Source organism: Anopheles darlingi, chromosome 2, assembly GCF_943734745.1.
Source record: "Anopheles darlingi chromosome 2, idAnoDarlMG_H_01, whole genome shotgun sequence".
Taxonomy (NCBI): Eukaryota; Metazoa; Arthropoda; class Insecta; order Diptera; family Culicidae; genus Anopheles; species Anopheles darlingi.
Window position 1 is genome coordinate 84,256,153 of NC_064874.1, and position 25,000 is coordinate 84,281,152.

Sequence of the window (25,000 nt, forward strand, 5' to 3'; positions counted from 1 at the left end):
CGAGTTAAGCAGGAAAGATTAGAACTGCTAATGGCAAGGGCAAGTGTCAGCGAAACATTGACAAGAGAACACAAGACAGTGCATAAAATTCGAACAGAGCACCTAAAACCAAGAAAAACTAGCTGCTAACATAAATTTGGTTTTGCATGTCACGAAGAAAAGCTAAATTTGGGAAACATTGAGTGTAAGAAGGAATTATTAGAACGGAGAAGGAGAAGTTAAGAAAGCTATAGCTAAAAGGAATTAGTGTGCAAAGCATATAGTAAAAAAACCAGTATCAAAAAATAGCAAAAAATACCCCAGAATAAAGCGCGGTGTCTGACATCCTAGAGAAGGAAAGGAAAGAATAGCATAGGCAAATGAGACAGCAAGAAAAGTAAAATGCAAAACGAAGCACATACTCATAGTCAAACGAGCGGCTAGAGCTAGACCTAGAGCATGAAATGTTTATATTTTGTCTACAAAAGAGAAAAGGAGAAAAACACCACAAAAAAGACCCCGAAAACGTTAAAACCAAAAAAGAGAAAGTAGCTAAATGAATCGCTCCCTGTATGAGGTATAATGGCGTGTGGCACCAGAATAAGCAGCAAAATGAAGGATTAGCACACTTTTGCTATACTGAAAATGAATGGTTCAGTAAGTAGGCCATGGCTTACGAGAATGATGTACACGCTCGAATGTTAAAGCAGGCTATGCAGCGGACGAGAGCGATGCAAATGAACAAAAATGGAATATCTACTATTACTGCTTCTACTATTACTACTAATACGATCACTATTACTACTGCTACCACTACTACTACCAATACTACTACGTCTATCCACACATCCAAATACTACTCGCTATTACTGAATACTATTGGATACTATTACTACTATAACTAACTCTATACTAAAATGAGATCATTGGGTAAGAGCTGCAAAAAGTGTGTAAATAGATTGTGCCTGGTGCCAGAAGCTGCCATATGATGTCATCTTCCATGACGCCACAGGACACACCATTTTGTACCCCACTGCATGCACTACTCCTCCTCCCCTTTTCATTACACTTTATCGTTGCGTACAGCCTACGCTTCTTATCCCGGATAAGGCACTCCCGATGTTTTGATCTTCCATAACAGCTGTTCCGTGCGCCTGCAAGCGATGGTTGGAACCAACGGTGGGAAGGTGGGAATTACAATGCAGTGTAGCTAAATAACTGTGTAATCGAACGAACCTTCGAACCGTAGTGGCTGGGGCTGGTCAAGGGTGAGACGAATGGTATTTTGATAAAACAAAACTGCGAACGCGTCGAAGCGATTGTACATTTTTCGGGATTACATCTCAACACCCAGCAGGCTACAGAGAGACGGAGAGACGGAGACAGAGAGATGTACAGGTCGTATAGGATGTAATCCAAGTAGACACAACGTACACTCGGCAAAGGCCATCCATCAGAGGTAACGAGCAGCACTGCCACAGAAGGGGAGACTATTGTTTTGATGCAAAACAACTATACACACAGAAAGACACACAGACACTCACACACACACACACACACACACAAAAAAACATACAGAACACAGCACAGGAATTCACGAGGCGCCCTTTTTGGGCGCCTTGCGATGCTGTGTTCAATCTGCAGTGCACACCGAGTGCTCAATGGCCAACTCTCGAAGAGAGATGTGGTGTGGTCCTCTTGGTGAAGAAATAGCAAAAGGCAGGGATAGATTGCCCTGTTATTAGTAAGAAATCGCTTTGCGCCCTTTTTATACAACGGAAATCAGTGCGTTTCACGGAACGACGTAAACCAATTCTAGCACTACCATTATACTCCTAGCCCTCCCTTGACGGACCCACGGAAACGATGAACCCAGCCATCGCAAACAAAACTGGGGCTAACCGATGGGTCTTCTGGCCTTAGTTTTTTTTTCTTTCTTTTTTGTAGAAAGCAGGTGTAGTAGAGCTAGCAGGAGAACAGACTAATAGAGGCCGGGGGCTATAAGGTTTTTATATGCGAGCTGAAAGAGGTCTAGTTACAATCCCCTATGGTGTGTGTGTGCGTGTGCATGTGTGTATGTGTGTAAGTGGGGCGCTTGCGAAGCCCTTTTGGCCCGCTTTTCGGCATCCCTTCTATTGGTTTGTAATTTTGGGCGCAAAGTAGTGTAACTGCGTGGATAAACGATAAGCGATAAGCGTATCACACGCAGAAACGCAGACGCTAAGGATCCCAAAACAATAGTTTAAGAAAAGAGTGAAACACGGTCAAGAAACGAAGAATTGAAGAAAACAAAATAGAAAAATGTTAAGAAAACATAAGCAAAACAACCAAACAAAACAGCCAGCCAAACAAACAAACATACAAAAACCGACAAGCAGACAGCGACAACGCATGAATCATGTGGGTAGAGGAAGAGCTGGTAGAAGGAGGATCTTAAACACACTCTGCACACGTTGCAAACGAAAATAGTATGACGGAGAAGAAAATATAAATGAAAAGCTAAAAGGAAGTAACGGTAGCAAATGCTGATAGAAACAGTAAAAAAGCAAATGAAAAAAAAAAAACAAAAAATAAGAAGACGAACTGGGAGACACCCCTCCCCATCCCCCCCAATATACAACCAACAAGTGAAAAACAAGAGAATTAAACCCGTAAACACTGTGTTCAATTTACGATTCTGAATTCATACATTGATATTGATCAGCTTTACTTTTTATTGTAGTTTTTAAGTGCCGGGGGCAGTGGGAGGGCAGAGAGAGAGAGAGAGAGGGCGAGAACGATGTAGCGAAGGAAAGGGGTAAGGGTAAAGAGGATGATAAAGAAACCAACCTAAAATTACCTACGGTAACACAGCAGAAAACACAGCGATTAAAAAAAGAGTATATAAGAAAAATAAGGTAAACAAGAATAGTGGTAACAATAATGGTTAGTAAGATATAAGCAGGGGGGTGACCGGAAGCGATTAACCAGAATGCAGAAGAGAGGTGGTGAACTTCATGGATAATGATGGATGGAAATCGTAATAAAAAATAATAAGGAAAAATGAACAAACAAAAACATGGAATGCTAAACATAAAAAGGCGTACGATGTTTTAGGTTTTAATGAAAAAGAAAGAAACTGAACGCATATATACTGATAAGTTGAAACCATCTACTGCTTTCAGCTTCTGCTCGTCATTTGGTTTTGGTTCTCTTTCGTTTCCATCGATTGATCTAAAAATTTCACGCAACAACTCGCGGGCTCGACTCACAGCCACTTTAACTCGACTTTTTGCCCTTTAACTCGGAAACAAAATCGAGCACGGGTTTGCTCGAGTACTGCTCGATTATTGCTCGCGTGTTGATCGAGTATTGCTCGAGTATTGCTCGGTCTCGCTTCTCTCCGTACGAATCATATCTCCTCTTTCGGTCGCGCTTAGGTGGAGCTCGCGTTGGGGGGCTGATACTTTTTTGTTGTGCGTCTCCCATCCGTTTGTGTCCGCGATATTTGCCGGCAATAATACCTGGACCGCCCGAGAGATCGTTCACACGCGCGTGCATCCGAACCATCCATCCGTTAGCTACCGTTCCCCAACCGTCGCCATGGCCCACATTGGTAAGTTTAGTGAACCGCAACCGGAGAACCGTTGTTCGATAGTTGTTCGTCAATTTCTGTGAAGTGCGCTTTCTGCTTTAACTGGTTTGGGAATAAGTGTTTACTAGCTAAACAAAGCAAACTGTATCGCTGTATGCAATGTTACATTTTATTCGACTCTCGGTGAAAGGAGACAGCACACGCCGCCTGTGCTGGGAATTGGTGCGAGTCACTTTCCTCAGATTTCGAAACTAAAAATAGAACGGACATTCATTTATTTCCTTCCTAAATCGCGACCCTGCCCGCTTTACTGGTATTGATTTTCGTTTTTGCCGACTTTTGGCGTGACGGAGAAATGGCCACTCCGGCTCTTCGAGTGGAGTCCATCTTGAAAGGTGTCGAGAGTGAGCGTTAACTTGATCATCCCATCCAGCTATCATCGTGCAAGCGCTCCATACCGCTAAATTAAAGTTACTAACGAACCCGGCCTGCATTCCGTCTCTCGGTGGCCTCCAAACACTTGACCGACCGGCGCATGAGGTCATCCTTGGCTGAATTAAAAAACATAAACTCTCCGGAAGATGATGATAGAGCAGTGAGTTGTGCGGGAGGAGGTAGCTATCTGCTCCTACATAGGCAATCTCATGTAGCGAGCGACGCTCGCCACCGATCACACGATCATTCGCATCGCTACGGGATGATGTCACCGTCGGCGAGGTTCATCAGCTACCGAGGCCTTTTAAACGGGATACTACCAGCCACCCCACGCCGGTCTGCCCACCGACGGGGGGAGGTGTGCATACAACGTGAGATGCAACGCGATACCCTTGCACCACCACAACCGGCACCCCGATGGCCCTCACCTTATGTTAAATTGTTGTACACCTCAACCCCAGGCCCGGGATCCATAGGAGGGGGGCATGGCATGGGGCGCGTCATCAAATGACGCCTCCTCGCCGTACGGTGATGATGTGGCTGCTCCACGGTCAGCGGACGGACTTCGCTGACTCCTCCATACGCGATGACGATGTCTTCGTGCCACGCTAAGCTTCGTCACCAGCTTGGTTAATGGTTTCGGAAAGTGGAGGAAAAGGGGAAAGAGTTAAAACGGTTAAAATATGCCAGTCCCCGATTTTGGGCATGCTGCCAGTCCCCGTACACCTGCATGCCGATACTGGGAGGTCGTGGACGTGGTCGCTTGCGCCGGCTGTTTGCATTTTGTATTCTCGCCAGCGCTGGAACGAACAATCGACAAAAGGGCAATCGCAGCAACCAGCGGTAACCACTGGGTGGAGGCAGCAGATAGCAGCAGAAAATACGGCGCCTACTGCGAGGAGAGGGTTTGAGCGAATCAATAGTCAGGACGGGATTTAGTGGTGGTCTTGCGGCCGATTCGCATCTGCTCTCGCCGGTTTGATGATGATGATGCAATGCGGAGAACACTCTTCGTGGTTATCGATTTTTGGGGGTCCCGTCGGGGCAGTCACTTTGCTCCAAAAAAGTATGTCGCAACAAAAACAACGCGCAGTACGTTTCGCTTGAGCGATGATGCGGTGCGCTGTATGGGACGAAGACGTCTCGGCCTATAACAACCGCTAAGGAAAAGAAGAGCATGGAATGGAAGGGGGTTTCGGACGTTCTACGTTCTCAATCATGATTTCTCTTGGTAAAAGCATTTTTTGGCACCTTTCCCCCCAATAGAGCTTTGTGCAGAATGGTGCGCTGCACGTTTCACAATAACACCATTCCGTTAAGTTTGCTAACAAAATCAGCTTCTCCCTTTTTGGCGCTTGTTAGTATCAACCCACCACCAGGTAACAACGCGCTAATAGGTGATCCATGGCATGATCGCGATGGAGGCTAGTTTGTTCAATTTTCTCAAGCAACACATCTAGGCAAACATCCAGATTAGCACCTTCGGTGTTAGTGATAGTGAAGGGGAAATCGCGTCACTCTGCTCGTGTGAAAAGGGCTCATGCTGGATGGTGTAACCTTGTAGTACTAACCGGGAATGCTTTTAAAAAAAATGTCTTAAGATGGATTACGTTACCTCATTTAAGAAACTCAGTGAAACGTGTTTTGTGACGGTCATCATAACATAACTGTAGAATCTTCTGAGATAAAAAAAAAAGATGAATATTCTTTCATTTGATTAATAGTTCCTCTAGAGGGCCTCGAGAACTTCTAATTTTAGGGGCCTTTTGAATGTGAAATATTGTTACTTTTGTAATTTATTTTATTTGATTTTCCTTTTGAAATGTTTTCTAAAAAATACCTCAAAAAATACCTTCCTACCCCTTCAAAAAGAAACTCATAATCATCATCATCATCAAACGCATCATCGCACAAAATGTACTAACACAAAATAACAATTTCTATTGGCCATGTTATCATTCGACTACCGTGCGAATCTGGTATCCGCGTTCATAATCCCCATGCTCATCATGTGCTTCTCCTCAACCACCTACACGTAAATAAAAACCGTCGCTACACACCTCTGACGCAGACCCAACCGCGCACCGGCGTTACAAGGAGAAAAAACAGTTAAAAAGTCCCACATCCGGTCCCGAATCGCCGGTTAGCGCGCCGGGGGAACCAACGGTGCAAGAGCATTGCGCTGCCGTATCGGACGCATCGAACGACTGCAGTTCGATCGGTAAGTCTACATACAGATATCACGTGTACCGTCTCTGTCGTGATTTCCTCCGGCTACATCCGACCCACGAGAGGGGGGTGGGCAACATAAAACACTCAAACAACCGCAGCGTTTCGTGTGATCCGGGGAGAGGTGGACACCATTAGTTAGTTTTTTTTTTATGACCCGTTGTACTGTCCCCGGGGGAGGCCAACGTGTACTAACAGCATGTGCATACTAAATGGTGTGTCTGTGTGTCGTTGTCCGCAAAGTTATTGGAGTGTCCTTGCCCCTTGCCATTGTTTCTTATCGTTCGCTATTTTTGTTCCGTTTTTTTCTTTCTTTCTTCAACTGGCCTGCTCAACCTGCGGTATCTACTAGAGCTGGAAACGGAGGATAAGCTGGAGTACCGTTTCGTACCGGCCGGCACTTCCTGCGTCAACTTTAAGGTTCGCGCCCCGAACGATGCCCACATTGCGCTCACCAGCGGTCCCGAGGAGTCGGACCCCATGCTGGAGGTGTTTATTGGTGGCTGGAAGAACACGAAATCGGTCATCCGCAAGAACCGCACCAAACCGGATGTGGCCGAGGTTGAGACGCCCGATATCCTGAATGCGGGCGAGTTCCGTGGCTTCTGGATCCGGTGGCTCGATAATGTGAGTGGATGTGGCTGGAGCTATTTCGTCGCCGGCAGAACGGCTCTAATCGATCGATTGATTTTACCTTCGTGACTTTTCGTTGTTCCAGGTTATTACCGTTGGGCATGAGGGTGCGGCTGCCGCGTTCCTGTCGTACGAGAACCCGGAACCGTTCCCCATCAAGTGTGTCGGTGTGTGTACGGGTTGGGGTGCGGCCGGTTCGTGGTTGATTGAACCGGCAAAGGAGGAAGCTGCGCCAACGGCCTCCGCTCTGACCGGCACTGTGGCCTGCTGGATTCCGGTCTCAAATGGCGAGATTCCACCGAATGCCGTCGTTGGTGGTTCGGATGGGGAGGATCTGTACATTGGCCGTGCCCAGCATGAGGGTGCGCTCATCCCCGGCAAGGTGGTCCGCTCGCACGGTGTCTGCTATGTGGCGTGGGGTGGTGTCGAGAACCCCAAGGCCGAGTACGAGGTGTTGTGCGATTTTGGCGGAGTGTTTGTGCCGGGCACTGGCAGTGAGATTCCGGCCACTGCCGTACCGGCCGGTGAAACGGAGGAAGGTGAACCGCTGTTCATTGGGCGCGTTAACCACGAGGGCACGGTTACGGTGGGCAAGGTGCAACCGTCGCACGGTGTCTGCTACATCCCGTACGGTGGCCAGGAGCTCTCATTCGCTGAGTACGAAATCTTTGTTAGTCCCTAGATTGCAATCGTCGCGAGCGAGTGACCTCTAATTACACAGCTTATAATTATGTAAAACACACATGCTGAGAATCTCTGCACCACGCGGCCGCAGTCGCCGCCGAACGCATGGCCTTACGCACAGCTACACTACGGGCGCTTATCCGGCGCCTATTAACATTAAACTATATTTATCCACCAAAATGAACCGAGAGACTTAAAGTCTCGAGTTTGAGGCGCTAAATACATTGAAAAAAATGCCGATAAAAAGCGTGATTTTATTTTTCCAACCGACAACGAAAAGTACGCGATGTTCATGATTTGAAATTTCATCGAAATTTTCGACTCGTGAAGCCGCAGTGATATAAACGACGAAGCCATGGTTACAGTGATGGTCGATAAAATAGAGCATGTTACCTTAAAAAGCAAAATTTGAAGCCGAAAAATGGGCTACAACCTTGTGCCGTTGTTTTGGCTTTGAGGTTAGACTTCGAGTTCGCTATGAAAAAGGGAATTATCTTATCACCAGAAAATAGTTAAAATTTTCAAGAATTCCGTGATACAGATAAATGTGATAAGAACATATTCAAGGCCCAGGACGCTGGACTCACTAGCCGTGCTGTGGGTAAATCATCATTGAAGAAGAAGAACATCCCCAGTAAAGAACTTCACTGTCTTGAACGAAATATTATTCAGCCGGACAGAATATTTAACACGTCGAACGATCGCGTGAAAATTAGCATATATTCGTCTTAAATGTGCTCCACGGACTACGCCTGATTCTTGAGACGACGTGTTCTTGAATTCTGTTCGGCTAAAACCCCTATGAAAAATGGTTCTACACGGTGAGTAATCGTTCCGGTGGGAATACCGGTTAGATGAGTCATGGGTGCTAATTCTTTCTTCTGCTTCACGGCCCTACCCATTGTCCTTGCAGTGTCCTGCACCAGATATCACTACATCTTTTTCAATGACGACGATCGGACACAACGGATTACGCGCGCCAATCAGCTCATGCGCTGGGACAACCTACATCAGATGGAGTGGGTCAAGGTGTCCGACAGTGATCGGCGAATACCAGCCAATGCCGTAGTCGGTGGCCACTATGGCCGAACCACACTCTACATTGGCCGATCGTTTCACGAGGGATCGATTACGCCGGGATACGTCTCGAGGGACAAGAATGAATGTTCGTTACCCTGGGGTGGAAAGATGCACAAAAAGCGCCATTACGAGGTGCTGTGTACGCCCGGCCAGTTCGTGCCGTGCACCGACGATACGACGCTCCTGAACGCCACTCCGGCCGGTGTATCGGAGCAAGGTGAACCACTGTACATTGGCCGGGTCTGGCACAAAGGCAAGCTCATCAACGGAAAGGTTCAACGTTCGCACAACGTCTGCTACATACCGTACGATAGCAAGGAGCTTAACTTTAAGGAGTACGAAATCTTTGTGCGATCCCCGATCGTACCGGAGCGACGATAATGATGACAAACAGAAAGACGGGGGGACAGACTGAATTGCTCGAATGAATCCAAAAGCTTGGCCCAAGGCGCACTATCAGTTTCTTGGATTTAACAAAGAGGGCTGTGGCTGAGTTTGCTGGTTGAGGTGCAAATGGTGATGAGATAATCTTTTACTTTATTAAACTGTATTTACAACATGAACGGCAGCGTTTAAGTTTTATTGCGCACAGCAATACAAAGAGAATGCACAGTACAGTACGGCACAATGGTGTCATGGCACAATTCGAACACGGACAAGCAGTATATCGGAACTCGGAGTTTATGGTGATGACGAATCTGTGGAGAAAGCCGATGCCGGGGCAGTCGTGGCCTCATTGGAGATATACACATCATAATCGGTGTATGACTTCTCGTAACCGTCCAACCCGATGTGACAAACACCTTCGGAGAGATCGACGCAGCCCACGATCGTTGTTAATCCGAGCCGTACCAAACCCAGATAGAGCGGGGCGCCGCGCTTCGTTACTCCTGCCCGAAAAAGCCGTTCCCTAAGGCGATCGTAATCCTTCGGCACAAACTCTCCCCGGTGGCCGCACAATACCTGATAGTCGCGCCGGGAACGTTCGACGCCGTCGTAAACCACCAGACAGGCCTGCTTCGATGGTATGACCCGGCCGGGCACGATGGCACCGTGGTATTTGGCGCGCCCAATGTAGGTAATCTCGCCCTCGTATCCAGCGACCACCGCATCCGGCGGAACAACACCTTCGGCCGCCTGCACCCACAGTGCACCGTCCCAGTGAAACCGGTCCTCGTATCCGTAGTACATTTCGTACGTCATCTCTTCACTCCCAGGTCTTTTCGGGCTGCCCATGGTGGTGATTGTCCTTCCCGTTGCACCAAGCACACAACACTTTGCGGGCCAAAAATATCTCGTCCTTATCTTCCGGGGGCACTCTTGTTTACAAATTTATGCACGGATCTCATTTCTCTTGGTGGGGGGCCAGGGTTGAAACGGTAGCTTGAGACCCCCAAAATTTCGCTGGAAACCAACCACAACCCTACCTTTGCTTTGGTGCTGGTGGAATACGTCCCCAAAAAAGTATTAAAATTTGATTTTCGATTTTGATTGAATGTTGGTTCCCAAAATTTTAGTGTACTATTTTCGGTTCAAGTTCAAGTTCAAGCTGTGAATGAAAGGAACAAGCCTCTTCGCGGCGCGCATGCGTTCGCAGTAACTCCACTGTGAATGAGTCATTTCCCGGTAACTCAGAGATAGAGGATGTACTTTTACTTTCGTTTCAACCATATTTTATGTTCAAAATTAAATAACGGTTTATTGACCTTTCTTGCACAAATGTCTTTACACACCGGCCAGCAGTAGCTGGCTGAACTTATTATTCACATCAACAAACTCCTCATCGCCATCGCTCGTCTTTTCCTCTTGCTGCCAATCATTTGCTGGCGGAGGATATGCCTTTTTCCCACCTTTCCTTCCTCCTTCCGCACCCTTACTGGTACCAGAAGACGAAGACTTGGCCTTCGATTGCCTCACTGCGCCACGTTTCCGTTCATGCAGTTCCGGTACGTATCGTACCACGAACGCTACCATACACGTGAACACCTCGAAGAGACCGGCGGAATCACGGAACAGGGTGCCACGTACGTACTCACATGGATCCGTACGCGATTTGATCGTCTCATATACGTTATACACGAACAGACTGTTGTATAGCTCGTGCATCCGTAATCTATCGAACGGAGAGCCAAGTAGTGAGTTTAGGGCATACAGATTGAAGCAAACCGACTGAAACTCGGCCATCGTGTGTACCGTGGACCGGTCGATATGCGTGTTCTTGCGGTGCAGCTTTTCATCGACGGAAAAATGACGAATCAGGGCACCGTATGCTTGTACCAGTTCCGATCGCGGTACCGCACAGGCCAACTGTTGGTAGATGGCTCTTGAGAAAGCTGTAGATTCCGTGCTCACTGCTGGTTTGTTCGATTTCCTTCCTTTGCGATCATCGAGCAGCTGTTTGTGCTGTTTGTGAAACAGATCCACATCACGGTTCCGGGGTTTCAAACATCGGTCCACGATTTGCAGCTGCAGTACGCACACGATCAGTGCCTGCACATGGGCCACATTAACGTCGCCACAGTTCTTTGCCCAATAGATGATGGCGAGAAAGTAGAGGCTCATATTGGCCGGCAGGTGCTGAGTGCGATCGAATAGATCTTCCCATTCCACGACGCCGGATTCTCTGAACAGGTGCTTGATGAAGGCGATGTTTTGTGAGGGATCATCCGATACAAAGTGTAATCCATCCGGTAGTTGAATGTCCTCGAAGGTTTGATAACGTACTCCAGGCTTGCGTTGCTTGCGTGTGATATACCGGAAGGACGTCCGCATTGGACCTGGGTGTTGGCTGGAGAGCAGTGCAAAGATGAGGTGGAGAATGGGATAACTAATAGTGTTGCTATCCGGTTTGCTAATGTCCTCCATTTGGGGTGAGTTAATGCATAGCCGCGAGTGGTACAGATCGGCCACAAACCGTGGCGTTCGTACCTCGCGATACAGCTCGCGGAACCAGGTGGGCCATCTGTGGTCCGTGTACCGATTGCGCCATGGCCCGGGCGCTGCCTCTGAGTCGCCTTGATGCTCGTCATCTTCGTCACTTTCATCAGCATTCTCATCATTACTTCCATCGACTTCATCGTTTGTGGTTGCGGCATCTTCAGCTTCATCTGGATCCTCTTCTTCAGAGTCCTCGTTCAAATCCTCTTCTCCAGAAGCTGCATCACTCGAGCACGAATGGTGCTCAACGGCCTCTTCCGCTTCGCCTAAGCAATCCACTATATTGCGCTCGACTTCGGCATCAGTCAGCGTTCCGTCGAACGTTGGTTGTTCCTCACGGAAACCAAAGAACTCAAACGAAACACACTCCTCCACATTATAGCCTCGCATGGCGGTCAGCATCTGTCGGTGGATCTGGTTCCGGTTGGCCACCCGGATCTGATTGACGATGGTGCGGATCGCCGACTGTAGCGTGTGGTTTTGCAACCACTTCAAGATCACCTTGATTCTCCTCTGCTGCTGAGCGATCTTACGATTCGTGCGACCACTCTTGATCGATCGATAGAATCCCTCCAGTACCTTCCGCTCGATGTAGTCGTTCCCGAGTAGCACGGCAAACAGCGGAATCATCTCCTTGCTCAACCGCTCGTTCGGTCCGATCAGATTCTCGATCGTGTACAGGCAACAGTCCAGATAGTCGTACGTCACGCTATCCTCTCCTCGGATCAACGTCTCGTCACCACACTGGGCCAAAAACTTTACCTCGTGCCGGGTGCCCACCTTCGTCCGGTCCACGATACCGATCTCAAAGTTGTCCCCGCTCGCATCGGTCACCTTGCGGTAGATCTTGTGCGTTAGCGTCACGAACGGTATATACCGTACGTTGTGGATGTAGAAATCCGAATCGTAGCTCATCACCGGACAATCTAGTTTCCGTGCCAGGATGGCCACCTCATCGTCTGCCTCGAACGCACACCGCATCAGCGATACGCCGGCAGCCCGGACCGCATCGACAAACACTTCCCGCAGCATCAATGGCATCGTGTGGCGTGTTGACTCCAGGGAAAGGTGGGCGATGCTGTGAACCTTTTGCTTCATCCGCTCCCGGACGGTGACGATTTTGCGAGACTCGTATCCACCGTCCAGCAGCACGTAGGGCACGATCCGGCACGCCTTGAGCATGTCGAAGAAGTCCAGCACCTGCCGGTAGTAGGCATCGTAGTGGCCACCGAACGGTGTGGTTTTGTTGTTTGATCGCGAGAATAGTTGCGCACACAGACTGTCTCCATCGATTACGAGCAGTGTATCGTGTAATTCGAACGGTTTTAGGTACGCATCCGCGTTGGTTTCGATAAAAGTGGTCAGACCGCGGACTCCCATGATTTCCGTGCAACCCGGTTAAAAAAAAACAATCCCATATGTCAAAGTGGTGTTTGTTTACCTTTTAAAGAAAAACGAACGAAAAAAAGCAAGCGGCGTTTTGGATCCTGTTGCCTTGCCGGTGTGAATTTTACGTGTGGAAAATGTATTTAAACGATTATTTGAACAAATTAATGCGCGTATGGAACGCCCAGGAGGGACTGGCGGTGGCGCGCTTCGTTTCGCTGCAAGACCATCACGTGAAGAACCCGAACCTGTACAAGGAGTACCCGGAGGATGCCGTGTGTCGGACCGTGCCGGAACCGCTCGACGAGATCGTGTACACGCATCTGCGGGTCGTTTACCAGCTGAAATGTGCCAATCCGCCGGACTACAATGAAGCGTACCGGCACCAGACGAGCTGCATCCAGGCGGTGGTGAAACTACTGCAGCACATGAAGGAAGAGAACTGGATCCTGCCGATCATGTACGTGGTTGCGATCGATTTGCGCCTGCTGGCGACCAAGTGTGAACAGCAGGCACGCAGCTCGAAGGCTGGCAAGATCCTCGAGAAGGCGGCGGAAAGTCTCCTGTCATGTTTCCGGGTGTGTGCCGGCGATACGCGCTCAGCTGATGAGGACACCAAGCGACTCGGAATGCTGCACATCGTGAACCAGTTGCTGAAGGTGTACTTTCGCATCAACAAGCTACACCTCTGCAAACCATTGATACGGGCGATCGATAGCTCGAACTTTCGCGATGCCTTCAGCCTGGCGCAACGCATCACCTTCAAGTACTTTGCGGGCCGGAAAGCGATGTACGATTCGGACTTTGGTAATGCGGACGAGCTGCTGAGCTTCGCGTTCAACCACTGCCCAGCTCGATTCACCAAGAACAAACGATTAATACTGACCTACCTCGCCCCGGTAAAGATGCTGCTGGGTTACATGCCCCGCAAGGAGGTGCTCGAGCGCTACAATGTGCCCCAGTTTCACGATCTGGCGGCCGCCGTCCGCGAAGGGAACGTAAGGCGGTTCGATGACACGATAGCACGCCACGAACTGTTCTTCATCAGTGCCGGTATCTATCTGATCGTGCAGAAGCTAAAGATACTGACCTATCGGAACCTATGCCGGAAGGTGCACCTGCTGCTTGGTGTACATCAGATCGATATGGAAGCGTTCGAGACGGCGTTGCGCTTTTCCGGTATCGAGGACATTACGATCGAGGAGACGCACTGTATCGTGGCGAATCTTATCTACGATGGACGGATCAAGGGTTACATTAGCTTCCAGCACAACAAGCTGGTGCTGTCGAAACAGAACCCGTTCCCGCTCGTTTCTGGGACATAAGTGGCCGGTGTCGTACTGCATTTACTTTTAAGGCAAGATAAGCTGATACTGGCGGTAGGAGAAATAAAGCAAACATCTGCATGCTCATTAATTTTCTAACTATCACGTACTTTTCATTGCAAACATAGATTAGATTTTATATTAATGCATGCTTTATTAAAATGAAATTGCTCAAAATTCCTTTTCAACAATCAAAGGGAGAAAGAGAGAGAATCGCACTTCTGTTTTACGGTTTGTCCTTATTCCATATTTACTCTTTGAACATCGATCCCGCCGATCCCGAAGATCGCCAACCCAAGCGATAAAAATGAACGTATTGCTGCGATCCAAACAGAACGAAGTAACAAACATTCATTACCAACGGTAAGGCGCAACTACTGCAAGCACATTTACAAAGTAATCATTTGCATTTCACAATGTCGGTTGCATAGTAACGCACACTTGATTCGTCAAAATGCGGCACACGCAAAGGAGACGAACGGAAAGACCAAAAAAAGCCCAATGACCGCAGTGCGAAAGCGCATTAAAAGGTTTACAAAAAAAACTGAACATCGACGAACATCGCGCGTTATTCTGTGAACGAACGAAATGAAACTTTCGCTTCCGGGGTGGTGCCTTCCATGGTTAAGCTATAATCTCAAACTCCTCATCCGAATCGTCCAAGGGGCGCGGTTCCAATTCTTCAAATTCTGCAAAACATAAGCACACAATGTATCGATCGCATGGCGACTGTGGTTAGCGATCAACATTCCCGTACAGCTTACCTTCGTTGGGAATTTCCGTGGCTGATATCACATTGAAGGCCTCGTTTGGTTCACTGTTCTTACGGGACGAAGCAGAGGATACCGTCGTCGGTGTCCACGGTGCCTGTCGCGTTTTGGTTACCTCGAACAGGGGCTGGCTGCCACCACCGTTCAATCGCTCCTTAAAATGGGCCACCAGTTGATCGAATTGCGCCCGACTGCAGCACAGAAAGCACACTGCCAGCGATGGATCCATCGATGCGAAAGCAATACGACTGGCGTGCCGCTGGTGAAACGTTGCATCTTGTTCCTGCTCGACCGACTCCTGCTTCTCGCCAATACAGCCCACCCGTTGTACCGTGTGCGGGTCGAGATAGAGTGCCTCCTCCCCAACGTACCCGATAAAGTAAAGAGCTTGATTCGGACGACCACCGATCATGCCGCAGCTACCGGGTAGCTGGAAACACTTTTTCAGTCCCTCGATGTAGATCGGATTTACCTCGCTGAGTCCCAACCGCAGCGGGATGATCAGTAACAATGGTTGCCAACCCGGATCGGGACCAGCCTTCTGGTCGGTACACAGTTCCACTGCAGAAGGAGAAACAGAAACAGAACGCGTGTTTAGTACTGTGTTGCAGATAGTAGACCAATCGACAGGCCATTTCGTTGGTACCTATTTCATCGGTTGCTAAGGTATTGTCTAGCGCAACGTGTATCACTAATCTACACCAATCGTCAAACTTGACCAGTTTCCTGAAACGAGCAAAGAGCCATTTAATTCTTTACTTTGTGACACCACCCCATGGCATAGACGAGAGGGTAAACGTACTTCAGCACCTGTGCTACTGTGTTCGGTCCGAACCACTCGCCGATACGTTTCTCCTCGGACGAATCACCCATCAGTGCGATTTGATGCAACGAAAATGGTGCCTGCTTGTTATCCTCGAATCGATTCACGATCTTCAGATACGTGGCATCCCGTGTCTCCTCACTCCAGTGCCAGTCTCGTCCTAGATGTAGCTCAGTCAGTGCCTCGGCCAGTACCATCTGGCCGCAACGCAACATACATCCCCATCCCTTATCCGTAGTTAGCTGTGTGTTGCCGATCGGTACGAATCCCCGCCGATAGGTACACCAGAGCCGTGATTGCACATCCTGCCGAATCGCCTCAATATCTGCGTGCGAGATGAACCAAAACGAGCGAAAAATCAAGTAATATTGCCGTGAAGGCGCCCAACAATCAATGCACTCACCATCGGTGGCGTGATACTGCTTGCCGAGAATCCAAACCGTTTCGTCCGTCCGCGGAATGTCATCCGGTTCGGAGCAGCTACCGAGATCGTAGCCAACATATGCGTCCAGCATGTCCATGTTATCGCGTTCCGCTGTTGCTGCTCACCGACGGATCAGATAAGCGCATACGGTTTATGGATGATTGCTAGAAGTTCGACGAGTTTCCAAGGTCGATGCGTTCGAGATTCCCCACACAGGATGCAGTGCTGAAAACGGAAGAACACACACGGGCTTCTACGACGTCACTTTCGGATCATCCTACAGAGTTCGGAAAACGCATCTAGCGAAGGCCACCACAACGTTCGTTAGTATGACCAGCTAACTACGATGCGCCCATGAATGGAGGAAGCGTCGCAGCAGCCGCAGGTAACAAAGGCCCCCGCGAGATCACAAATTTACGAGATGATGATGACGACTTTTTCGAATTCTTTTGTTCGCGTTTGTTATTATTCTCGTCTCCCTTCCTCCGCCTTTTTGAAAATCGCTTGCGTCTCGCTTTCGCATTTCACACTTTGGGACGCGTGCTGGACAAAAATGCGTTAGGAGATTGCGAATAATTATTAATTTATTGCTAAAACCTCTCTTAACCGCTAAACCTGCTCTCCCACACAAATTTAATAATTAATCTATCGCCAAAGTGCTTGGCGGAAGTTAGCAGCGTCTCATGCTGAGCATCGTGTTAATCTCCCAGATCGTCAGGCGAATTTTGTCGATGATCTCCCGCAGCTGCTTGTTCTTGAGCTGCACCATCGCCACCAGCTCGCGGTTCTCCTGGAGCGCCTTCTTGTACTCCTCTGTGTGTACCGGTTCCGACCGCACGACCTCTCCCTTCAGCGGTATCAGACTTTCCATGTGCGTGTACTCCATGCCCTGCTGGCAGGTATCGTTGCACTTGTCGTACAGCAACCGCAATCGCTTGAACAGCAGCCGTATCGTGCGGAACTGTTCCTGGACCTTCGCCTTCTTATCGTTGCTCGACAACTGGCCCTGGTTGGTCCCGTTCGGAGGTTGAATCGCGCGCAATATGCCAAACACCTCCTGGAACCGGCTCACGATGTCTTGCACCGTTTCCTGTCCGATCCGGCACAGAGAGAACAGATTGAACTCTGCTTTCTGCTGCTGTTGAACCGCCGTTGGTCCCACACCACCCGGTTGGTTTGGGCCTTGCGATCCCTGGTTTTGTCCTTGCGGTGCACCACTCATCATGTTCCCGTGGGGCACATGCACCATCTGCTGTTGCTGCTGCTGCTGTTGTTGCTGTTGCTGCATTCCCATTTGAGGCGAAGGCTGTGGTCCCTGATGTTGACCGACTTGGCTGACCATCTGGTTACCGCCCTGTTGTTGCTGGCCCATACCGAGCTGCTGCGCGTTGCCTTGCATGCCCGGGCCACCCTGCTGTTGATTCTGCGGCTGCCCCATCATGCCTTGGTTCATCACCATTTCCTGATTCCCTGGCCCCGGACCGACCTGCATCTGTTGGGCGTTCATCACGTTGCCCTGATTGAAACCTACGGGCACAGAAAGACGAAGCTGGTTAAGAAGCGCGGCAGCCACGCGAAGCCACGAGAATACGCTTACCCATCATGCCCATTTGTCCGGGAACATTCATCTGGTTCAACTGCTGCTGTATCATGGGGCTATTGTAATTGCCCCGGTGGCCACTAGGGCTCTGGTATCCTCCGGTAAACTGGCCAGACATGTTTCACACCAAGAACCGGCACCACGACACGACTGAAAAAATCCGGTTCCGTTTTTCGTTTTGTTTTCGTTTGGCGACGCTGTCGAGGTGCCTTGAATAGACCAAAAAGTGGAATCGCCCGGAACCGCGGAGACACCCTGTGTTGCAATGGCGGAGACACCCTGTGTTGTATTCTTTTTCTAAATTCTGCTGTTTTTTTTTTTCAAATCGACTGACCGCCGTAGTGCAAAGTTCAGAATAAACCGAGCAACCCGCGAACTATAGAAACCCTAGCAATAATCGAACGGTGCCGATACTCGGTCAAACATTCGAATCGAAGCCCACGTAGTTCGTTTTCCGTTAGCCCATCGGTTGGGTGAGGTGTAAGTCCGACGTAATCATTGAACAAAACGCAAACATCGCGAGGATGGCGAAACGTGCTGCCGGTTTTCTCATATTTCGACGGCTCTGCGAGCGGATCGAGTACCTGATGATGCAGGCCTCGTACGGTCAACACCATTGGTCACCGCCCAAGGGTCATGTCGATCCGGGAGAGGACGATTTCACGACGGCACTCCGGGAAACGTCCGAAGAATCCGGGTATGCCGAGCGTAGGTTCTGTGCTACTGCAGTCGATTTCATTTTAGTTCTCCGTGTCCTCTCATCCACAGGTACAAAGAAAGCGACCTGAAAGTGTTCCGCAACCAATCTTGCACGCTCGAGTACAAAGTGAAGGGACACGACAAGGTGGTCGTTTACTGGCTGGCCGAACTGCGGAATCCATCACAGCAGGCGCAACTATCGGAAGAACATCAGGATATGCGCTGGTTGGAGTGTGAGGATGCGATCAAAATAGCCGGTTACGATGATTTCGCCAAAATGATCCGGGTCTTTGATGTGCGCATTAAACAGAGCGAGCTAGGGGAACCGTAAATCGTCGTGGCGCCAATCCATCATTGAGATGTCGCCATCGCCTTACTTCTCTCACAGCCGTGCCGCTTCATCGTTGCTTCGTTGATTGGATAATGAAAAATATCGATTACTTTACTAGTTACTACGCGCGCTGTGCTGCATTGCGCTGCTTCTCAATGTGATTATATGCAGAAGCAGCAGCGATGGTGAGTCAGAGACTTGCATTGCGAGCCAATAAAAACGTCATCGCGCCAGGAGCGAATATATCGATCTGAGAGCACGACATTGAAATTCCAAGAGGGACACATTCGCTATGGACACTTCATTACCGCATCTAGTTACACATACATCCTAATTTACTGCTAACTAATCCTACCTAGTATGCTTCCGGTAAGCCTTTTTACCTCGATCGCCTATCAGCTGATCCGGTTCCTCATGCTGCTCGTCTTCATAATCAACCTCATCACCATCGTCTTGCTCCAGCGAGTATCGACCAAGTTCCTGCTCTAGTTCCCGGCGGAACAGCTCCTGAAATACTTCGTACTCTTCCAACGTTACGTAGGCGACCTTCACTGCAAACCGTTTATCGCTTGTATCGATAATCTGATGCAACGACGGATTACCGCTCGGTGCATCCTTATCCGCTTTCAACGGCTTCGGTTTGAACATTCCCAGTCGCTCCAGGAACGTGTGCCGGCATCGCAGATGCTCAATGTCGTGCCGGAAAGCGAAGGATTTCGCTACGTCTAGTACCTCGTGGCGCATCCGCACCAGCAGGAAGGTAATCTTCTCCTCCGTCACGCGCTGCTCATCGGTCAGTAGGTTCGGTGCATTCAGAAACAAGCGGAACACATTCTTGCGAGACTCAAAGTGTGAGTGCAGAAAGGCAACACGCTGCGCCAACTGGCCATGGTTGGTATAGTCCAGCAGGTAGGGGTGAGCGGAGAGTAGCACCTTCGTGTTGACATCACCGAACTGGCAGGAGCGCCAGCAGTGTAAACTTTCCGCTACCTTCTCCTCCTGTCGCACCAGTATGTCCGGATGACCACCGATGATAGAAAGTATTCGGTCCGGTTCTAGCCCCTCCGAGGCAAGCAGTCGGTGTGCCCGTTCCCAGTGCTCGACCGTGTATTTGCTCAGCTCCGGAACAGTGACCAACAACTCACGGACCAGCTCTTTGTCGACACCCTCAAGCCGTGTTGCGATTGTTTCTGCATGTGATCCTGCCTGAATGGGGTAAAACTATTTTTTATTATCGGGGTGGAAAAGGTGCTGTACTTTTACTTACCACATTGGCCGTATTGCCCGTAGAACTGAAGGCGCGTACTAAAAGCGCCACAGAGCGTCGGAGGAACATGGTTAGTACCGGCGAGTAGACGATCGAAGCAAGCGTGGTTCCACAAAACAGCTGATTACAGTGCCCGGAATAATGTTATGTGAGCCCCACATTCTTCTGTTGCGAAGTACTACGAAAAACACCTCGATCGGTTACTTATTTTCAGAATATTTATTTTTCGTTTAATTATGTAGCTCCACTATGATACAGTATCTTCCAGCAGGGAGGAGGTGTTACTTTCATCGTCCTTCAACTTATGCTCGACATCAAAAACAAAATTCCGGTGGCTAATATCACCAGAACAAACAAGCCTGCCCCGTTATTACTACCAGCAGCCACTGCATGCGACATCCCTCTAATTACCCTCCTGGGCGTAGGTTGCGTGCGTTCCCATTGCTCGGACGAACACGCTCACGCCAATGTATAAATACAGATCCTATCGATGTATTTTTTATATTTACGTTATCCTTTTCGTTCCTTTTTTACTTGTAGATTCTGTGAATGCTCAAAAGAAGCCCGAAGTAAGCTTAGGTATGTGTACAGTGCGTAGCCGATTCCAGGAGACCACAGTGCGCAAAGGCTACTAAGGGGTTACTCTGTTTCGCTTTTTCACGCTCTCGCTTATCTCACTCACTGTCGTCGTCTTTGCGTGCCTGACTATCGTCTCCCAGCTTACTGAGTTTTTTTTTCCTTTTATTAACTTGCTATAAACAACGAAACGAAAATTGCCGTCATCCCCGAATCTCCTGAATCATCCAGCCAATCCAACCCCAAAATGTGAAAGCCAATTTCATTCCAACCAGCCCTGACCCCCTTCTGGCTGTGGTCAATAATTCCGTTTACATTTCGGCACACGCAACCGATGCGTATCTATATGCCACGAAAGACCTCGAAAGGGACAGTAAGCAAGGATCGGATTTTCTGTATGTGTCAAAAGGGTCGAAACTGTAAAGCGCAATCTGCGGTCGATCGATCAAACTGCTGCCCATCCGAAGGACGATACCATACTTTATCGTTGCTGCTGATAGATGGGAATGTTCTGTGGTCCCGGATGATGGTGATGATGGTTGGTGCCAGTGTTGATCGACAGTGGTCCAACTGGTCCAGGGCCAGGTGGATACATACCCGCGCCCACCATTGGACCACCACCTGGCATCGGATACCCTCCACCCATGGATGGTGGGCCACCGAGCTGCGTCATAAATGGCGGTGCCTGCTGATGCAGAGGTGGTTGCTGTGGAGGTGCTTGCATCTGTGCAGAAGGCACAGGGCCTGAACTAGTAGCAGGTGGACCATAGTGTGGCATACCGCCGTTCGCACCGTTCATTCCGAGATGCGGATGTTGTCCTGCCTGAGTCGTTGGGGCGACCGGCGGTGCTGGTGGACCCATACTCGGAGGACCACTCACATGCTGCGGTGGCACTTGTTGCGGTTGGCCTTGGGGTTGCTGTTGCTGCTGCGGCTGCTGTTGCGATGTGGATTGAGGGCCATAGTTCTGATAAGCACCCGGTGGCGCGGGTCCCGGGAGACGTAGCTGGGACGGTGGTGGTTGCATCATTCCCGTGGTTGGAGGCGGCGATGTAGGGTTCGCATAGGAACCAAGCGGTGGTAGGGACTGTGGCTGGGGTTGAGTCATTGGAGGAACGTTCATATTTGGCATCGATTGCGGGTTGGCCGCTTGCTGTGATGTTGTGGCCTGACTGGTGACACCGGGTGCTGCCATTGATGATGGACCATTCTGTGAAACAGGTCCCGGTCCCGCATGATGCGGATGATGCGGCAACGAGGATTGCTGTGGTGGTGCAGGGAACTGTGGCATGCCCGTACCGGTCGCAGCGCCCATCGGTCCTCCTACCATCATATCGTGACGCATTGGACCCATTCCGTAACCACCCATTGGTAGTTGCTGTTGTGTTGCGGGAGCCTGCATCGGATACATACCGGCGCCCGGTGGCGCATACATTCCAGGCATTCCATACATGGGCGGCATTGGTGGACCCGAATAAAGTGAAGGACCTGGACCTCCGAGACCCATACCGTATGCTGCGGCTGCTGCTGGACCTGCCCCACCTGCTCCCATGGACATCATCATCGATCGATCTGGTTCGCGCATCAGATTGTGATACAAATTAATGGCATCCACCAGATCACTACTGAGCTGCGTCAGCTGGGCATGCTTGCGGTCCACCCGCTCCAATTCGGCATCAATCAGCGGTCCCATCTGGTTGACCAGCGCTTCCAACTGCAGCATTTCCTCCGTATCCTGGGACGGATCCTCGGGATCGGCTTCGTGTATAAGGTGTAATAATCGATCGATCTTTTCCTCGTTGATCTCTACCGTTTGTAACTTCTGGTGTGCTGGAGAATCCTTATCGCTAGTGCCACCGTCGGCAAGCTTGGGATCGTCGGAAAATTGAACTGTTTTCTTTGCTCCCTTGCCACCGGTGGAGAGCGATTCCGGTTCAACCGACAAATCGGCCGTAACGAAATTGGATGGAAACAGACCTTCACCGCGCTGGTTTTGACCCTTCCACCAGTTCGGATCGGAATCGTCGAGCACCATTATGATTTCGCCCGCCTGGAACGTCAGCTCGTTATCCTCCGCTGCTTCGAAGTCATATAGCGCACGCACCTATCAGAAACGAAAGACATGGTTAGACAATGAGGACACAGTACGCCCATGGCGTGATTGAAGATACCTTTCGTGGTTCAGGCACGGGTGCCGCCGACAGCAATGTCGAAGGATACAGTGACGCCGTGGTCTGAAATTGGGTGGTGAGAATAGTAAAATAATAATTCTGATAAGATACAGACCCAAACACGCGTTTCCTACCGTTCCCGAACCGGCGGTTGATGACATCTTGGGAGATTGACTGATTTTGGCTTCCTTCAGCGATAGTTCAATCGCTTTCGCGATGTCATCCTCTTCCTGCTGACTAGAGACCACGTTCGGGTCCTTGCTCATGACCGGTTCACGCTTCGGTGTCGCCGATGGATCGCTAAAGTCGTGCCCTTCCTCGCGCAGCTTCTTATAAAGCGAAGGAATGAGGTCGAGCTGTGGATCCGATTTGAATGTTTCCTCCGCCCAGCGTTTGAGTGAAAGTTTTAATTTCTGCAATGAAATAGCAGTGTGATAAATAGAATTCTATCGAAGAGTGGCAATCGCAGTGGACGTGCCCGTACTTACCGTCGTTACTTTTGGTTGACTTTTCTGCAGCAGCTTCTTGAACTCCGTCTCAAACTCACGCGATGCAACCTCTAGGTGGAACTGCTTGCCACAATTGTTAACGCATGCATCCAGCAGCTGAAATAACCAAGAGTTAAGGGAGTCGTTTTAGAGGAATATCGTCGTGAGCCATCATTGTTAGAATCGCTAGCTCCACCGAGCACATCATAGTGTACCGTTATCGCTTTCATGACGACATGAGGATTGGCGTGATTCAGTCGTTTGATGATCGATCTTAAACACTCCTTCGGTGTGGCCATTCCATTGTTCACCTTGTCGCAAATGTCCATTATGAGGCCCCATTTTTCCGTCGTATTATTCTCGCTCGTGGCTTTCTCTGCGAAGACGAAACGAAACGAAACAAAATTGTATTAACAGGATTCGATTCAGTGCGAACCAATGGCCGGGGCCTTGAGTTGGTGTTCAAAACATGTTTATCATGCATGCTAAGCCAATAGAGCCAATACGATACTATTGCACCATTTGCGGTTCTGTTCTCGTCGAGGCTAAGGTTTCAGCGGGCGGTTCAGTTAGATGCAGAGATAAATCATGACGCAGCCCTAGGTACGGCGCGTGCGTACGAGCCGTGCCGGCATCGAGCCCATAGAAATGATTCATCCTATTCCATACTGATATCGGCGTTCCGCGACGACCCCCCGCTTGCGCAATTCAAATGCGCACCTTCGCGTAATGGAGCAAAGAATTCTTCCAGCTTCTTCTCAATGAAAAGCGATTCTAAGGAATCAACAAATTCAAATGTTTGGAACCTCAAAAACCAGTGGAAACCTGATGCAAACAAGAGTTGTACGGCTTCGTTCGGTTTCGGTTTCGGTTTGCGATCGAGCCTTTGGCGATAAGCAATCCGATGACCTAATATTTGTTGCCGAATTAGTCAGTCGGAAAGCCTGTTGACGAATAACTGATAATCTTTTCCGACCCTACTACCTAATCTGACGCATGGAACATTCGCTGTTTCGTATGCTCAGAACTCATTATCAGCCGATGTTCCGGCAGGTTTGAAGAGATGAATAAAGGAGTAAATAACGCTAAAAGTTAGATGCGTCGTACAAGCTGTATTCAGGGCGCACAGATAAGAGTGTGCGGATGAACGATGGTAATCCTTCGCAGCAGCAGAAGCATCCGTGACCTATCCTGCCCACCCGGTCATACTAACAACCATCCACGGACGTTTCAGCAACCGCATCATCTCCAGACAACAATGGACTCGACACCTCGCATCGAGTAGCCAACGGCTGCGTTTGTTTCTTGTTCACCACCCGTTACTGTGGAGAACAGAGCAACAGCGATATTCTTATTGATTTTGTACATTCTGGTCGCCTTTAACCGCACTGCCACTTTGACTCGCCACGGTTCGCGTTATCAAGCGACGAGTGTTGGTATCAAGTCACCACGGCTCAGCAAATGCTGCTCCTGTTAGGACTGCCTGACCGCTCTTTCTCTCTTTCGTTTGCTCTACATTTTTGTGCATTTTGTCTGCACTCTGTCTCCATTTCTCGCTCGCTCTCACTGCCTCTCTGTTACGTTCTTTT

The 25,000-nt window shown here is 49.4% G+C and overlaps 11 protein-coding genes across 20 annotated transcripts in view; 5 read left to right on the forward strand and 6 right to left on the reverse strand.

The window, feature by feature from the left end:
• The window catches only part of LOC125950398 (mucin-19-like), a 180,861-nt gene extending 178,262 nt beyond the window's left edge, over positions 1 to 2,599 (forward strand). For all 9 annotated transcript variants that reach the window (XM_049678348.1, XM_049678354.1, XM_049678356.1 and 6 more), the window contains one exon: positions 1 to 2,599. This exon is cut by the window's left edge and continues 6,383 nt beyond it. The gene's annotated coding sequence lies outside the window, so the exon portion shown is untranslated.
• Positions 2,600 to 3,397: 798 nt separating this feature from the next.
• On the forward strand, positions 3,398 to 7,802 carry LOC125950437 (C3 and PZP-like alpha-2-macroglobulin domain-containing protein 8). 2 transcript variants are annotated; one of them, XM_049678426.1, is made up of 4 exons: positions 3,398 to 3,574; positions 6,060 to 6,209; positions 6,570 to 6,844; positions 6,936 to 7,802. In XM_049678426.1, the coding sequence occupies exons 1-4, from the start codon at positions 3,562 to 3,564 to the stop codon at positions 7,530 to 7,532; spliced, it is 1,035 nt and encodes a 344-aa protein (XP_049534383.1). In that variant the 5' UTR covers positions 3,398 to 3,561; the 3' UTR covers positions 7,533 to 7,802. The 2 variants fall into 2 exon arrangements, with proteins under 2 accessions (XP_049534383.1, XP_049534384.1); XM_049678427.1 differs by lacking the exon at positions 6,060 to 6,209 and having other exon boundaries at positions 3,404 to 3,574; positions 6,936 to 7,801.
• Positions 7,803 to 7,943: 141 nt separating this feature from the next.
• On the forward strand, positions 7,944 to 9,177 carry LOC125950455 (uncharacterized). Its single transcript, XM_049678456.1, has 2 exons — positions 7,944 to 8,355; positions 8,448 to 9,177. Exons 1-2 carry the CDS (start codon positions 8,343 to 8,345, stop codon positions 8,993 to 8,995), a joined length of 561 nt encoding a protein of 186 aa, XP_049534413.1. The 5' UTR covers positions 7,944 to 8,342; the 3' UTR covers positions 8,996 to 9,177.
• A 118-nt stretch (positions 9,178 to 9,295) lies between these two features.
• Positions 9,296 to 10,288, reverse strand: LOC125959593 (uncharacterized). The gene has a single exon (XM_049692419.1). The coding sequence runs from the start codon at positions 9,848 to 9,850 to the stop codon at positions 9,296 to 9,298; it is 555 nt and encodes a 184-aa protein (XP_049548376.1). The 5' UTR covers positions 9,851 to 10,288.
• A 50-nt stretch (positions 10,289 to 10,338) lies between these two features.
• On the reverse strand, positions 10,339 to 13,065 carry LOC125950410 (protein asteroid). The gene has a single exon (XM_049678377.1). The coding sequence runs from the start codon at positions 12,929 to 12,931 to the stop codon at positions 10,340 to 10,342; it is 2,592 nt and encodes an 863-aa protein (XP_049534334.1). The 5' UTR covers positions 12,932 to 13,065; the 3' UTR covers position 10,339.
• On the forward strand, positions 13,017 to 14,351 carry LOC125950433 (PCI domain-containing protein 2 homolog). The gene has a single exon (XM_049678421.1). It carries the CDS (start codon positions 13,075 to 13,077, stop codon positions 14,260 to 14,262), a length of 1,188 nt encoding a protein of 395 aa, XP_049534378.1. The 5' UTR covers positions 13,017 to 13,074; the 3' UTR covers positions 14,263 to 14,351.
• Positions 14,352 to 14,388: 37 nt separating this feature from the next.
• On the reverse strand, positions 14,389 to 16,696 carry LOC125950434 (cysteine protease ATG4B). The gene is made up of 5 exons (XM_049678422.1): positions 16,259 to 16,696; positions 15,835 to 16,180; positions 15,679 to 15,758; positions 15,027 to 15,593; positions 14,389 to 14,951 (listed from the first exon to the last, which is right to left on the reverse strand). The coding sequence occupies exons 1-5, from the start codon at positions 16,374 to 16,376 to the stop codon at positions 14,887 to 14,889; spliced, it is 1,176 nt and encodes a 391-aa protein (XP_049534379.1). The 5' UTR covers positions 16,377 to 16,696; the 3' UTR covers positions 14,389 to 14,886.
• A 150-nt stretch (positions 16,697 to 16,846) lies between these two features.
• Positions 16,847 to 18,125, reverse strand: LOC125950438 (mediator of RNA polymerase II transcription subunit 30). Its single transcript, XM_049678428.1, has 2 exons — positions 17,877 to 18,125; positions 16,847 to 17,806 (listed from the first exon to the last, which is right to left on the reverse strand). Exons 1-2 carry the CDS (start codon positions 17,995 to 17,997, stop codon positions 16,950 to 16,952), a joined length of 978 nt encoding a protein of 325 aa, XP_049534385.1. The 5' UTR covers positions 17,998 to 18,125; the 3' UTR covers positions 16,847 to 16,949.
• A 92-nt stretch (positions 18,126 to 18,217) lies between these two features.
• On the forward strand, positions 18,218 to 19,164 carry LOC125950458 (bis(5'-nucleosyl)-tetraphosphatase [asymmetrical]). The gene is made up of 2 exons (XM_049678460.1): positions 18,218 to 18,576; positions 18,648 to 19,164. Exons 1-2 carry the CDS (start codon positions 18,404 to 18,406, stop codon positions 18,907 to 18,909), a joined length of 435 nt encoding a protein of 144 aa, XP_049534417.1. The 5' UTR covers positions 18,218 to 18,403; the 3' UTR covers positions 18,910 to 19,164.
• A 13-nt stretch (positions 19,165 to 19,177) lies between these two features.
• Positions 19,178 to 20,300, reverse strand: LOC125950443 (uncharacterized). Its single transcript, XM_049678443.1, has 2 exons — positions 20,177 to 20,300; positions 19,178 to 20,115 (listed from the first exon to the last, which is right to left on the reverse strand). The coding sequence occupies exons 1-2, from the start codon at positions 20,243 to 20,245 to the stop codon at positions 19,261 to 19,263; spliced, it is 924 nt and encodes a 307-aa protein (XP_049534400.1). The 5' UTR covers positions 20,246 to 20,300; the 3' UTR covers positions 19,178 to 19,260.
• Positions 20,301 to 20,372: 72 nt separating this feature from the next.
• LOC125950413 (signal transducing adapter molecule 1) overlaps positions 20,373 to 25,000 on the reverse strand; it is a 5,599-nt gene continuing 971 nt past the window's right edge. Inside the window, exons 2-6 of the mRNA XM_049678384.1 lie at positions 23,627 to 23,787; positions 23,412 to 23,528; positions 23,058 to 23,336; positions 22,924 to 22,986; positions 20,373 to 22,856 (exon numbers count right to left, since the gene is read on the reverse strand). Of these exons, the coding sequence (XP_049534341.1) occupies positions 21,234 to 22,856; positions 22,924 to 22,986; positions 23,058 to 23,336; positions 23,412 to 23,528; positions 23,627 to 23,787 (2,243 nt within the window). The 3' untranslated portion in view covers positions 20,373 to 21,233. The remainder of the gene's footprint in view (positions 22,857 to 22,923; positions 22,987 to 23,057; positions 23,337 to 23,411; positions 23,529 to 23,626; positions 23,788 to 25,000) is intronic.